The sequence below is a fragment of the Epargyreus clarus genome, unplaced genomic scaffold (genome assembly GCF_041222505.1).
Source record: "Epargyreus clarus isolate Ecla_fem2 unplaced genomic scaffold, WU_Ecla_fem_2.2 ptg000010l, whole genome shotgun sequence".
Lineage (NCBI taxonomy): Eukaryota > Metazoa > Arthropoda > Insecta > Lepidoptera > Hesperiidae > Epargyreus > Epargyreus clarus.
The window spans coordinates 6,111,284-6,126,997 of record NW_027332218.1 but is presented as its reverse complement, the minus strand read 5'-3'; the positions used below and the strand labels follow the sequence as shown (position 1 = coordinate 6,126,997).

The window sequence follows — 15,714 nt, the reverse complement described above, 5'->3', positions numbered from 1 at the left end:
GAAGTGATTCAACAAATATAAATAAATTGATTTTTATATAAATTGTTATAAAATATTATCATTTATCTGTGTATACATAAATATATTTCAATTGATATTTCATAAGGCACCGTATTTGTAATATTTGCGTTTGTGTACAAAATTGTATATTTAAAAACATTATAATAATATATTCTAGTTATAATGAATTACTTATTTACATGGCACATCGGCTTTGTTATATTATAATTACCGGATAAATTAAAACAAACTATGCTAACTATGCTTATAATTAATAGAAAATATGACATTACATACAATTAAAACCGATATTTGTATTATACAATGTCTGGTCATCGGTGTTGGAAAATTTAATGATATGCTTTAATATAAATTTTATCGACAAATTATTCCTTATTCGTCATTTTCCTCCATTAAGTATGGTAGTTTTAACATAAACCATATGATTGTCATTTAGTCAGGTAATAGAGGAAAAAATATCATATTTTTGAGGAAATAATATTTGTCGATAAAAATAAAAATGTCGATATTCCACAGTATTAAATTTTGCAACACCGTTAATCGGACACCCTGTATATAATGTCATTAACTAAGCCGTTAATAACGAAAAGTATAAACTCTATATTTTACATTTTTATTACAATGGCACTGGATTTTATAACTAAACTACACTTGCATAGCAACATCCGATCACAATCAATTACAGTAATTTCATAATACTATCGACGCATAATACTCCAAATGTTTCGAACATTCAACAATTTATAAGGGGTGTTCATTTTTTACGTAAGTAATCTTTGTTTATCCATGTCCCAGGGTCTATTTCCTTCAATTACAGATAATATCTGTCTCTGCGGGTCCGAATATTTGCGTAATTGTCTTTATGTGGGTATTTTATGATACCCAACATAGAGAACCCTATTCCTCAGTACAAAGTTATAATGACGGAAATAAAAGTACCGAAAATATTTTTATCATTCACAAGATCACATGCCTAAAATTTTGACTACTGTAAAGACGCAAAATCTACATAAAAAAAACCTCTTACGTAATAAACAAACACCCCGCATATAAACACAAAACTTTCAACACATTCAACTAAAAAGCCCATTAAACCTAAATATACCAAAGGTCCTCAACCTTTTCGTCCCTAGGGTACCTGAAAAAGTTAAAATGCATGCATTTACCCAAGCTCATGCATTATTTAAACGTTCCGTCTGAACCGGCGAATACGGTACGTATTGGCCGGACGGACGCTATAAATTACATCGACTTTCTAACTCCACGAAGTTAATTCGAAAAGACATCTACATTTCAAAGGATATTGTACGGTAAAGCCGTTTTTGCTCTATTATTTTGGTTAACGGTCAATGGCTTTATACTTTTTCTTAAAAATATATACCAATTAATCATATAGTTATTGTTTGTTATGTAACGAATTTAATGTTCTATCAGTGGTACATAATTATTATAGCCTGAAGTCACACTTGAGATGCTATCCCTGAGGACTAACTAAAATTACCTCATGTATGTCTAATTACCATTAATGACATAACGCAACAGCATTTAATTGCTTATATGCAGAGATCGATGTTTCTATGTTACTACCATATTTAAATATGGCGTTTCACCAGCCATGAATCAAATAGTTATTACGGTTCAATACGACGATTTGGATTCAACCAAAGATATTTCCCGATACAAGAATTCTATATATAAAAAATAGATGTATCAGTGATAACACCATATTTAAATAAAATATGTCACCACTGACCAATGCAAGTCATATATCTAATCCAATCGATTCAATACGCCACTTGAGATTTACTGATAGTAAATTTCGACATTACATGGATACTACGGACAGATGACGCAAAAACGGAGTTTTTTATATAATATAGGAATAGCAGACGAGCAGAAAGGATTAAAATTCCTACCTGAGATCGGCCACGGATGCGCGCTACCCCTGAGGACTAAGCTGTAATGCAATCTCTTAGCCCTCAGCATCTCTTAGCACACTCTTCAAACCAGAACACAGCGCTCAACACTGCTGTTATTAGGTAGAACTAGCATTGGAGTCGCCGCCATAAAGAGTTTAACACAAAATTAAATCCGTCAATAACTAACCCGTCAATAAAACTTATCCTCCTCTATATCGAGGTTACTCTTATTGTTCGGTTGGTTGGAGTGTCTTCGTAGAGTCCCCATAGAGTCGTACTCATTCGCGATGGCTTTCGGGTAGAGTTTGGGCGTGGTTGCAACTGTGTTGTGGTTGTTCGCGTTCGATATGTTGTTGCTCTTGGAGAGTAGGATGCCGCTTGAGTTCCCGATGCCAGTGAAGGACGGTTGGCGTTTTGCTTTGCGTGGCTGTGAGGAAAGATATACAATTTTTTAATATTTTTTTCTGGGCTGCTGTTCAATTCTTTGGTGTATTTATTTCTATACAGTATGTCCTTGTAAAGTACATTTTAATCAAAATCAATTTAATTGTTTTTAAATTTAACTGATACAGTTTTTAAAAGTAGTTTGGAATCATTTTTTTTACTTATAATATTACATATAATTATAAGTATTAATATATAAACATTACATTTAAATGTGATATTAATTAAAGAAATACTTCTAAATATAAAGTCTTGTAAGTGTATTACTACAAATATTGTACACACAAGAGTAAAAATTAAAACAAGTATTCACAATAGTTCAATAGTCACATCAATTTCACAAAAATAAGTCTTATATTTTCGACGTTTCAGCATTTCAGTCATGTCACATGACAGTATTAATTTGCTGATAGAACCTGGCAAATATGTCGTTTATTTCACATTTCATGTAATTTTTATTCCTGGCATGCTTTCTTTCAGGACCTCTGGCGATCTTCCAGCTCAGCTAAATTCGATTAACGACCCACAAGACTAGAGGGACAATCATATGTCTACTAAAATTAGGGCCAATTTGGTCCTTGGTCAGGCAGACAAGATATAGATTTTAATGAGCACCATAAGTCAAGTAAGACACGAAGTAGGCTATAAAAATTACTACGGGTAGGACGAAATACTATAAGTACTACAAATATAAATAGTTCATTTATTTAATTTCATTTAACCATAAATGAAATAAAATATATATAGTTATACTAATTATAAAGAAATACCTTAATATTGTCGATGACGACGACCCTAAGCTAACGCAAATCGCAACAACGTATAATATATCATATTATATCATATCCAATAGTATCGTTTCACATCAAAACACTTCTAAGTTCATCACATGCCTTCCTACTCTGAATGTGTGCAACGACTATCTTTGCTGCTATGAACGTAAAAGTTAAAGACATGTAATAAGACCTTTGCACGACATTTTATTTATAAGTCTTTTATATTAATTATCTATGTGTGCATAAATAAATAAATAAATACAAAGAATACTCACAACATCCTTCAGAGGTACGGTGACGTAGCTGTTCTGCTTAGCGGTGATGTAGTGGGGGCTGGACGGCACCCGAGGGGCGCTGCGCCAGGGAAACGACCCGCGCCGGTGGCAGAATATCACACCCGCGAGACACACCAGGCAACCTGGGGAAGGTACTCCGTGGTATATTTTTTATAATATGAGCATACCATCTGATGGTAAGTAGCTATTGCCGCTCAAAGACACTATAATCAACCCCAGATAAGATTAGACTCCTATCTGAGAGTGTAATCAACACCATGGAACAAAAACCTATATTAAATTGGTTGTCAATGTGTACCTGCTTCTAAAAACTAAGATGAAAATAATTATGTAATGATGACACCCAACCAGTCAATCAATCATATCTTATCAAAGTTATCTAACTTTGCAATAGAAATAGCTATAAGTTATTACAAAAGCCCTCCGTCGATCTGGTTTTGCAGCCAAAAAAGAAGTAAGTCAATAAAAATATTTAAAATTATTTATCAGGTGGAAATTTTGCAGAAAATCATTCCTTTTAATATACGAAAACGACATCGAAAAAAACTCAATTAAATTGTATTGACCTATTTCAAAACAATAATACAATGTAAAAAAATATATTACAATAAAAAAACTTTAAAAAAAGTTGTTTTTTGTGATATATTTTTTTATTAAAATCCAGTTCAAAAAATGTAAAAAAAAAATTGGTCAAGATTGTGCCCTTAACCATTTATGTGTTCCATCCTTGTCAAGGGGAGTGCTAACCGTCTCTCCTTTCAATAGACACAACTAACACATCGAGTCACTTTGCTTATATACTAAGAAAGTTAAAAACTTCAACAGCGTGATTCAGGTTTACGCACTAAAACATGAGTATTTTCCAAAATATAACGTTTATGTACTTTTTACTGTTGATCATGATCTTAATATAGTCTAATAATAATTAAGAATATCATTTCAACCGCTTTTATAAAAGAATAAATAGTTTTCAAAATAATTGATGTTCCAAGGTCAGACACCGCCATCTATTATGCTATCAGTGTAAGTACACGTATCTACGCAAATGATATCATTCACTGTTATCATTGTTATCTCAATAGTTTCTTGTTTCATTTCATAACGGAAATCTATTTAGTATTATTTACACATTAATCTACTTTTATTTATTCATTTCAATATAAATAAACTTTGACGCGCCACGAGACTTGTAGCGCCCTCTAAACGAATCATTCGGAATCACATCGTAGTATGTCAACTGAATAGCATGTCATGGATTCGCTTAAGCTACGTTATGTAATAGTTTCAGCAAGCGTCGATAGATGGCGCTTGTTACACTAAAGAACTTCCTATATGTAGTTTAAATAATGTTCCATAGTAGTTTTTAGACTAGAATTTTCTACACGAAAAAAAATCTTGAATACTATCGTTACCTTGTTAGTAGCAGTTAGTCTATAATTCTTGAAATTACTTTAGTTATTCGATTTGAAGAAATTTTTACATGTAATTTAAAAAAAAAACAAGTAAATGATATTTCGACGACTTTAACTTGATTTTTTCTACAATGATATAGAGCTACTAACGATCTTTATTAATTATCAATCTATCCAATATTTTGTCAATAAAATATCGACATTAACATTTTTTTATAATAAACATTGTCAAATCTCGATCTTTGGAATTTAAAATCGGATAGATTGTTTATCAAAAACGATCAGAACATATTCCACTTACCCATAACGAAAGCGGCTACCACACAGCCGATAATGGCACCCACGCTGAGGGAGTCGGTGTGCGCCATCGTCACGAAAGATGCCATCTCCACGTTCTGACTGTATGCTGGCATCGCGTATAGTTCTGTACACAAACAAAATATATTTTTTTTTAGAATACGATATGGTTAAACGGGGAAAACTACTCTATAGTTAACACAACTTGAACACACTTTGAAGGTGGCCGCCACACCTATTTCTGCCTGTTGCTGTGTTCTTGTTTGAAGGGTGTGATAAGAGAGACATACTTATAACAGGCATTCCAGTTTAGACATCAGTGGTAACGTCGCATCTGTGGCCGATCTCAGAAAGGAATATCTTATCCTATCTAGGGTTGATTACAGATTTCCATGGGCGACAGTAGCAAATTAGCATCAGGTGGACTGCATGCTCGTCTGCTACTCGCATATTATAAAAAAACAGTATCATGCGTCATATCAAATGAAAGTATTTGTTGTAGGCATCTCAATTATATCTCAAAGTTCATAGCTAGGAAAATAACCTAATAACCATTTAGCATCAGATGGACTGCATGCTCGTCTGCTACTCCTATATTATAACTATCATGCCTCATATCAAAAGATTGCTGTTCGGATCTTGATTATATACAAAAGTTACATAGCTAGGAAAATAACCTTTTTTTTTTTGTTTTGAGGGGGAAACCATCGAAAGGTCCGGTGACGTGGGAGCAACACAGAGTTATGTTAGATTCTTACCGCACTAAAATCCCCCGGTGGCCGTCCTCGGCGCTGCGTAAAGGACTCCGGGACTTCCTTCAGAGGAACGCAACCGGAGACCTCTTAGCGCGTTGTCCCGTCGGGCTCCGCTCAGGTGAGCATGCCGACCGCAACCAGTGTACCGGCAGGGGATACCGTAGCTCTATTCTGGTCCAGGAACTACAGGGACAAGCTAGGAAGATAACCTAATGATCATAGTTACCATTGTCAAGTTCAGCGTCATTGTCAGCACACCTCGCCACTTGTAGCTGAGCACCCACACAGGCGCCCGCTTCGCACTGCCGCCGCCTCACGCGCTCGCCACCCTCACAAGCCGTCCACTCACCCCACGCACCCCAACCCGCTTCCGAATCTAAACAGAGTTATGATAAGATTTTTAGAAAACGTAACGTACATAATGTACTTTACCTATTATAAGTAATATGTAACGTAAGTAATAAATTATATCGTCCCTGGCAAAGGTAAAAGTCTACCTATAGGCTAAGAAGACCAATATACAATGTGTAAATGAATGAGAACAAACTATGTAAAAATATTTTTCTATCACGTTTAGAATTACGCTCCTTTAAGATATTTTTAAGTACAGTGTTTTTATACTGTGCTGTGACTATACATTGTATCTACAATCTTTAAACATCAACGATAAAAATACCGAAATTTAAAAACTGAAATGAAAAAAGAAAGTAGATGTAAGTTGCATAATTTAAAAAAGATAATTATGAATAAAACGACGATCTGACTTACATTATTATCAGTATTATTGGAAATATCACTTAGAATGTAGTTTTACGGGTTGTTAAGAGAAAAACAGCTTACCTGCACAATTATTGACACAGACGCGTCTTTCGAGCGCAGCGCCGGCGTCAGCGCACCCTTCAGGAGACAAACACATACGCGTCCGGGTTCGATGTCCGGTGGCGCCACTTTCGCAACCACCGCTGCATTCACTCCATTCGCTCCAGCAGGACCATTCCCCTAGGATAAAAAATAAGATACTTGAAAAAACTTTTTTTTATAAAAACAAGTTTTACTTTGAATTATTTTTACTAACATATGGGGTGTTTAAAATAAGTTAAGCCAAAAAAATGCATTTTACGGGTTGGTGCATACGCCCCGTGGATTACAAAAGTCTTACTGCGCTACTGAATAAGCCTAGTGGAGCAGTATCGCTATAAGGTTACACATATTTGCACTTGTATGCGTATTACACGCATACATCATTTCTGGTTTTCACACACCGTCTGGCGACGATGTTCGTATACGCACCCACATCAATAAATGACTTTGACGCGTGCATTTTGCGTGTGCGTGTGTATTGTGTGCGTGCATACAGCCTGTGGAGCAATAGCGCCGTCTACACTGACAGCGGCATCCACCGATGCACGTAAGAGTATTGCTCGAGTCACGTGCATGCATGTGTGTCGGAGCTCAACCCGAGGTCACTTTTTTTTCTTTACGTGAGGGAAACCTTCAAAAAGTACCCGAGGCGGTGGGAGCGATGCGGAGTTATGTGGGATTTTTACCGCACTAAAACCCCCTCGCTGGCCATCCTCAACGCGTGTTGTAGAACTCTGGGATCTCCGACGGAACACGACCGGAGTCTTCCAAGCGCGATGTCCTGATCGGGCTCTGTCCTGATCGAGCTCTGCCCTCATCGAGCCCTGCTCTGGAGGAGCAGTTTTCGCTCGACGGTATGCGATAACACATAGCGTGAATCTTCCCGTGGTGCGTATTGCTCGCGCATGCATGCATGCATGCAGTAGCATGTGAACACGTACCGACGCACACAAACCTGTTACTCATGTCGTGTATGCAAGCATGCGAGTTGAGGCACGACTGCAAGTCATCTACCGACGCACGCAAGCATATTGCTCGCTCATGCATACAGTAGCATGTGAACACATACCGACGCACGCAAGCGTGTTACTCGCGCCATGTGTGCAGGCATGCGTGTTAGAGTCAGACCGCAGGTCACGTACCGACGCACGCAAGCATATTGCTCACTCATGCATACAGTAGCATGTGAACACATACCGACACACGCGTGCGGGTTGTCCGCGCATGCATGCATGAAGTAGCTTGTGTACAGGTACCGACACACGCAAGCATATTGCTCGCGCATGCATGCATGCATGCAGTAGCATATGAACACGTACCAACACACGCGTGCGTGTTGCAGGCGCGCAGCATGTCGGGCGGGCCGGCGCAGGGCGGGCGGCGGCAGCTGCGCGTGCGCGCCTGCTGGCCGCCGCCGCACGCCGCCGAGCACGCGCCCCACGCGCCCCACGCCTCCCACCCGCCGTCCTCCGGCGGCGTGTTGGAGCACGCGCCCACTGGGGAACAGTAGCGCTCCTCCTCGCGGGCGAGAGATAGCTGGAAAAAACATATTATATAAGCATATATCTACTAATTAGTGGACGTTAAAAACATACGAATTAGGTGGTACAAAATATAAAATAGTGATAATAACGTCCACTACCATTAACGGGGTTATTGAATAATAGTATGAGCAAGGGTGAAACGCGCGGCATGCGTACTACACGCCTACGACAGACACCCGCGGGGAGCGCCAAGACACCCTTACAATAATATTTAAGTGAACCATATTATTTTGATATCTGTGACTAAAATTGGAGTCTCAAGAAAATAACACAACAACTCTGTATTGTAAGCGGTAAGCTGTAAGAATCTTTTAAAAAATATTAATAATACTCACTCTTATTTGTTCAGGGGTTGGCGCTTTACACAGAAACTTAAATCTCTTTTCAGTGTAACTGCCATCAGACGCATTGCCTACAACAAAAAATAATAATTAAATTACGATATTTTGTACATACTTATTCTGATAAACTGATAGCGTGCAATAATAAGTATATGACATTCTTTTGACTTATTTTTGATGGTCGTAATAGTTACCCTCAGGGGTGACAGCGCATCTGTGGCCGACCTCAGATAGGAATATCTAATCCTATCTGAGGTTGATTACATATCCATGGGCGGCAGAAGCCACTTACCATTAAATGGTATGCATGCTCGTCTGCTACTCCTATATTATAAAAAAAAGTTATTACTAACCAGGTATTTGCACCCAGGGTGTCCAAGCCGTGGCCTTCCGGACCTCACACGGCCTCAGATCGCAAGGTTGCCTTTCACTCCGAGATCCATCACAGTCCGCACCGCCGTGCTGAGGGGCGGGACTGCCGCACATCCTCCGACGCTCCCTATACCCTGCTGCGGTACCGCAACCGGTGCCTGTGCACGGTGACCACGCGCCCCATGGTGACCAGCCGCCGTCCACTGGCGCTAGTGTCGGATCTGTTAAAAAATAGCAACTGAAGAATATAATGCTAAAGAAAAGGTTTTATTTCATTTTAAACATACGATCATTTAAGTATATTGGAATTATAACCGTTATCTTAACCAGTATAATATCAAAACATTTTGTCGTAAAAAAATCTGCATAAAGTTTATGCAGCATTATAATGATTATGGTGTTAGGTATGTAGAATAAAATAATCATGACTTACTTCTGCCACATTAAAATACAAATAGATACAAAAAACATTTCTACATTCTAGCCACTTAAAGCGCTAGACTTAGACCTAGAACTATTTAGGCAATCTTTTATATTTCACTACTTTAAATATTTCCTAAAAAATACCTCCATAAGTTAATTCACCATTACATCAATTTTGAGTCACCTACGAGTATTTATAACGATTTTGGTAATAATTAATAATTTTTATAATAAACAAATCCGCATACCCGGACAGGGCGGTAGATTAGCGCAGTACAGATCTTGCACGTCCAAGCCAACGCACACTCTGCCACCAAACTTGGGTTCCGGGGAGGTACAGGAGCGCTTGCGAGACTTGACCGCGATACCGCAGGTCGCTGAACACTCCGACCACCCTGACCACGGTGACCAACCACCGTGCACTGTGCAGTTGGATACCGCTTTCCTTGCACCTACGGATATTATACTAATAATCAAACTTACCCGGACAGGGCGGTAGATTAGCGCAGTACAGATCTTGCACGTCCAAACCGACACACACTCTGCCGCCGAACTTGGGCTCCGGGGAGGTACAGGAGCGTTTGCGAGACTTGACCGCGATACCGCAGGTCGCTGAACACTCCGACCACCCCGACCACGGCGACCAGCCACCGTGCACTGTGCAGTTGGATACCGCTATGCTTGCACCTATGGGAAAAGTTACAGAATTAATTTAAAAACGTTTTTTGGTAGTTTCATACACACAGTATCAAACATATAGTATTTATACTTAAATTGTAAGTTAATTGCAAAACGGAAATACCAATTTATAACGAAACTGATGTACACTGTTACTATCACAAAGTACGGAATGAAGTATGGAATCACAAAGTAAATAATAAAATGAAAATAGACAAGAATAAGAAATACATACAAAATTATTAAATGTTAAAATCTTAATTTTAATATGCAAATTTTGTACGACTTAATGGTTGTAGTTAAGACTTCAAACCATTTCTTTATCACAGTGTATAAGCATTCAATAGTAGTTATTTTTAACAATGTTACAAATAAGTCATCATACATAGGTATAATTGTTTTAATTTTTCGACATTTGAAAATTCAACAAAATATAGGTAATTAGTATAATTATAAAATTACATTATGTAATATAATATAATTAATAACAATTTACCGTCGCAGTGTTGTCCGCCATGCACAGGGCGCGGGTTGTCGCAGCGCCGCGTGCGGCACATGCACGCGTCGGGCTTGTCGTCCGCATATGCGGAGTGCGGCGTGCCCGCCTGCATGCACGGCTCCCACTCCGACCACGACGACCAGCCGCCGTCCACTGAAACAATTAAACTGTTATAGTCCCCGTCAAACTGCTAGTCCGCACTGAAGTTGTTGTAGCCATACAATTAACTATGGCGACGCGATTCATTATCCATATTCAGAGCGAACTAGTTGTTTTACGCGAACTATACTAACCTAGGCATCTAGCAATCTAGGCACAGATATAGAGATGGGAAGGATTAAGTTCATTATCCGTGCAACTAAAAAAGTGGTGATTGGGCAACATCATGCATTGAGAACATGACGAATTCGTATACTACACATTATCTTCGAAAGGCTTCCAAGAATTAGAAATTAATACTCGGTATTTTAACCCAGACTTACATAAATACTAGGAAGATTACAGTAAATATTTTTTAAATACAAAAATGTTAGCATTCGTGATACTCATGAATAAATTTAAAACAAAGTACAATACATATAAATCGACTACTTTTTCCAAATAAACTACCAAACTTGAAATTTCTCCAGGGTATTTAAAAAAATCATACCCAAGATTTATACACTAACCCGGGGTACTAAAGGATGGACAGAACAAAACAGACAGTGGCCTGTATGAAATAGACTACATATAAAGGAAGAACAAAGGCTCAGTTTTTAACACAGTTTGCTCGTCACCGGTCTAACACACAGTTGTCCCAGCCGCAGTAGCCACGCTCACACAACCAAAACTACTCTTGCTTCCTCGTTTGCAACCTCGATATTTTATAAAGATATGCTAACCGGAGGTGTTCACAGACGGGCAAGCCCCAGTGGCCTGTATGAAGTAGGCCTAGTGCGCATGGGCAGAGGCCCGCACACAGAGTTCCCTAGCATCATCACAGCCGCAGTACGGGTACGGCCACGACCACACATCCAAAGGGACTCTTGTATGCTCGTTTGCGTTACTATATTGATGTAATGTGTGTGTAAAAAGATGTGCTAACCTGGGGTGTTAACAGACGGGCAGGCGCCAGTAGCCTGTATAAAGTAGGACTCATGCGCATGCGCAGAGGCCCGTACACAAAGCTCCCTAGCATCGTCCCAACCGCAATGAGGATCCGCGGCTCCCACACAACCTGAGCGACTCTTGTAGCGGCCGCAACGCTCACTACCGATACGTAGCACGGAGGTGTCGCTGCCGATGTATAGCGACATCTGTTGGCAAATAGCGTAATTAGGTTATCGTTTATATACGGATTAGCTGTAAAATTATTTCGCTTGACGAATAAAAGTAACAGAGATAGATTATATTTACCGCTTAATCCCATTACAAGATTGAAAAATACAACGAATTCTTAGTTTTTTGTACAAGCAGCTAAAAACATGTGGTCACACAAAAATACTAGAGTTATGTTCACAAAAAAGAGGCAACAGAGTTTAAGATAAAACTTTTACATACTTTTTTTACTTTATTCCTAAAGAGAAGAGAAGATAATATTATGTCGGATTTTGACGAGCAAAGCATTTTTACTTCTTGTCAATTTTTTTAGAAAACAATAAAACCCTTGGATGATCCACTAAAACTTCTAATACTGCGAGTTACCGGACCATTATAGTTGCTTCTTTTCACATCAATTTAATAAAATCCTAATTAATATTTATTTTTAATAAAATCACTTACCGTATCCTTAACAAACTGCATCGTCAGCACATTGAAAACTCCTTTCTGATCTTTCAGCTTCCAAATTTCCACCATACACGCTCCATCGTAGCGCGGCAACACCGCCAGTTTCAGCACATCATTCCTCTCTGTTGCCACAAACACGACTAGTTGCTTCCCAACGTTCTTAGGTGTCGTGACGTCAACGGTCACGTGGGTAAATCTTTCTAATACCGACTTGTAGACGGGTTCGCCCGATATTGGTTGGATAGACTCGTACATGAGATGGTATCTCTGGTAGTCTATTGCTGAGTGCGATCTGTAGGAATTAATGAGATTGTCTATTACAATAAAAGGAAATAGACTTTTAATTTAAAATCGATGATTCTTGTTTAAAAATGAATTGGGTGCAATATTCTGCGACTCCATCTAATCGCTTTACATCTCTATCTATGCGAATCTATGCTACTGAAAGTTGTTCATAATGTTTATAAAATTGTATATTTTAAATAAATATGCACATATATGCACTGGGTAATTACGTAGCTTCAGCTCTTTATCAAAGGAAACCAGTGAGTAATTGGTTGATGATAATAATAAAATGTATTTTTGAAATTAAAAGATTTAAATATATTTAAATCCCTACCTCGGAATTGAAGCCCTAGCTTTACATTGTGCGGAAGTTTTCACTGAATACATAGGTCACCAAGAAAGCAATGTTCAAGACTAGAAAACTTCGACAGGGTGATTCGGGCTATGTGCATCGTCATATATTGTTAAGTTACGGGAATTGGCTACAATAGTGATTTTTTATCTTTACCTAGTGTCATTGACACACCTAAAGTGATTTAGAAAACTTCGATAACGTGATTCAGGCTACGTGCACCGCCATCTATTGTTAAGTTTCGGAAAATAGCTACATTACTGAAATAATTGTTCTGACCTTATATCACTGGCGCATCTAAAGTGATCCCTAGCTTGTCTGGGCAACGCCCGCGGCTCCCACGTGGACAGCGGCGAGTCTTGCACCTTGAAGGGCCCTTCGAACGCCGCGTGGATGTCCGACATGTTGTATATACAGACTGCACTGCCGGCTATGCTGTTACTGTAAGTAAAATACTTTATGTGAGAATATACATAGATAGAGGATATAATTATGCCCCAATAATGACACGGGGTAATATATTTTTCCAAAATTATGTCCCCCATTTTTCCAATTTTTCCAAAATAATGGGGGACAAAAATTCTACAAAATCATTACATCAGCCTACATATAATAAACTTGTATTTACTTTTTTCCTACTGAAGGGGATGTTTTTCACGGTATTGCATGTATGTACGTATGTCTTATTCTTTAACACGCCCTGCAACCCAAATGACTTCACAGATTTTTATATATTAGATTTAGAACTCATATATACAATTGTGGACAGTATAAGCATTGACATTTTTTAAGCTTATGTTTTGTTTTGGTAATAAAATAGTGTTTTTTATTATACTGTATTTGTTTCAACTTACGTAGGAGTAGTAAATATGGCGACGAGAATCTTCTCCTGCGGAAGATACTCCATGCTCTGGACCTCATTGTAGTGGAACGGCAAGTCCCCGGGCACTGAGCAGCTAAGCCTGGCCTTCAGGAAGGTGGTCCAGTTGTCCTTCATCACCAGATGACCTCCGGAGTCATTCTTGCATACTCGGGCAACACGCGAGTATATTGTCTGTGGAATATAATGAGTACTGTAATTAATCACAAAAATTAAAGTATTTTAAAGATTTTGACAAGACTACAAGGTGATAGAAACCTCTGTGGTTCGACTCCAGCATCACCACCATAATTACTTCAGCCTAAAACCAGCAGTGTTAAGCACTTCTTTGTTCTGGTTTGAAGTGTGTCGTTAGGGAGACATGCTTTTCCGAGGCGTTCCAGTTGTCCTCAGGGCTAGCGGCGCACCTGTAGCCGACCTCACGTAGGAATATCTAAACCTATCTGAGTTGATTACAAATGTCCATGGGCGGCAGTAACCATTTACCATCAGGTAGCCTGCTTGCGTCTGCTACTCCTATATTATAAACAAAAATCTAATCTTATTTGAGATTGATTACACATCCACAGCTACCATCCAATGCCAAGTACCATCAGATGGACGGCTTGCGTCTTCAATATTATAAAAAAAATATTTAAAATGGTAACCAAACATTAATTAACCACGTGATCAGATCTCACCTTCCCACAGTTCATGTATTCCACAGCGACCTCCCTGAACACAAAATACACGAAGTGGTCGTCCTCGAAGCTCCCTACAAACTGGGGCTCGTTCAGCCAACTCAAGTCGTACTGGGTGGTGCGCAACATACCAGGATCGCGGGATGCTGCACCACGACTCCTGTGGAACGTAAAAGCATAGATTAGTATCAAAGGGCATACTTATCAAAGGGTAAAAGATGCGAAATTAATACGGATTCTATGAAGGCAAGTTCTAATTAATTAACATATTGTAAGGGTAGAAAAAATAGTACGTTGGTGGTAATAATTACAGTGTGTTAGACTGGGAACCGGGTTTTAAACTTCCATAGGGCTTGAAAAGTTATTTACAATGTTTGTTTATTAAAAATTAATTATCATATTATTTGACGATAAAAAGACAACGTAAAGAAAACCTACAACCTAAGCATTCTAAAAAAAGAAATATTTCAAAGATGTACATAGTCTACAAATCCACACATGTCTAGCTTTGTTGACTAAGTAAACTCTTCTCATTCTTAAAGACAAATGTTTCGCAATAGGATAACAAAATATTGACCACAATGATAATAAGGCAATTCACTGTAGATGTCTGGACTAGAAAGGCATCTGTGACTAAGGTTGTTTATCTTCTCGACGCAATTCCTACTTATAATTGATTAGAAATATGTACCTATAAACTAGAGGCCACTCAGGGTGGGGCTCTTCAAAAAAGGGGCAAAAAGAGCTCTCCTTCAAAGCCGGCGATGCATTGGCGACTCCTCTGGTGTTGCAAATGTTCATAGGCGACGTTGACTACTTTCCATCAGGTAGCACGTCTGCTTTATCGTTAGGCTCAAATTATAAAAAAGATGCTCGTTTCCAAATCCAATTTAATTACAAAAACCTACCTGCAAATAGCAGTGTTGGAGCTGGTGAAGTCAGTGGGCGTCCCGGCGTAGTACTCTCCGTTAGTAGTCAGGATTGCTGTGATATTTGAGTGAGGGTTGTGGGGACAGCTGGCCACGCCAGGCACCCACTCCGACACCATATTTAGGGACTCGATCTGGATAATAAATTAATATATAGCTATGGTTTCGTTACTCGTCATGTTA

At 38.7% G+C, this 15,714-nt stretch overlaps 1 protein-coding gene and 1 non-coding gene across 2 annotated transcripts in view; both read right to left on the bottom strand.

The window, feature by feature from the left end:
* Positions 1–258: 258 nt before the first annotated feature.
* Positions 259–15,714, bottom strand: part of Sema5c (Semaphorin 5c) — a 71,786-nt gene continuing 56,330 nt past the window's right edge. The window contains exons 5-20 of the mRNA XM_073077230.1: positions 15,511–15,665; positions 14,603–14,762; positions 13,897–14,096; positions 13,322–13,483; positions 12,400–12,697; positions 11,723–11,933; positions 10,636–10,791; positions 9,945–10,148; positions 9,020–9,259; positions 8,661–8,737; positions 8,101–8,317; positions 6,761–6,919; positions 6,147–6,296; positions 5,170–5,292; positions 3,436–3,578; positions 259–2,367 (exon numbers count right to left, since the gene is read on the bottom strand). Coding sequence (XP_072933331.1) covers positions 2,131–2,367; positions 3,436–3,578; positions 5,170–5,292; positions 6,147–6,296; positions 6,761–6,919; positions 8,101–8,317; positions 8,661–8,737; positions 9,020–9,259; positions 9,945–10,148; positions 10,636–10,791; positions 11,723–11,933; positions 12,400–12,697; positions 13,322–13,483; positions 13,897–14,096; positions 14,603–14,762; positions 15,511–15,665 — 2,892 coding nt within the window. The 3' untranslated portion in view covers positions 259–2,130. The remainder of the gene's footprint in view (positions 2,368–3,435; positions 3,579–5,169; positions 5,293–6,146; positions 6,297–6,760; positions 6,920–8,100; positions 8,318–8,660; positions 8,738–9,019; positions 9,260–9,944; positions 10,149–10,635; positions 10,792–11,722; positions 11,934–12,399; positions 12,698–13,321; positions 13,484–13,896; positions 14,097–14,602; positions 14,763–15,510; positions 15,666–15,714) is intronic.
* LOC140745667 (U6atac minor spliceosomal RNA) lies at positions 4,135–4,225 on the bottom strand. Its single transcript, XR_012102689.1, has one exon. It is a non-coding gene; the product is annotated as a U6atac minor spliceosomal RNA (small nuclear RNA).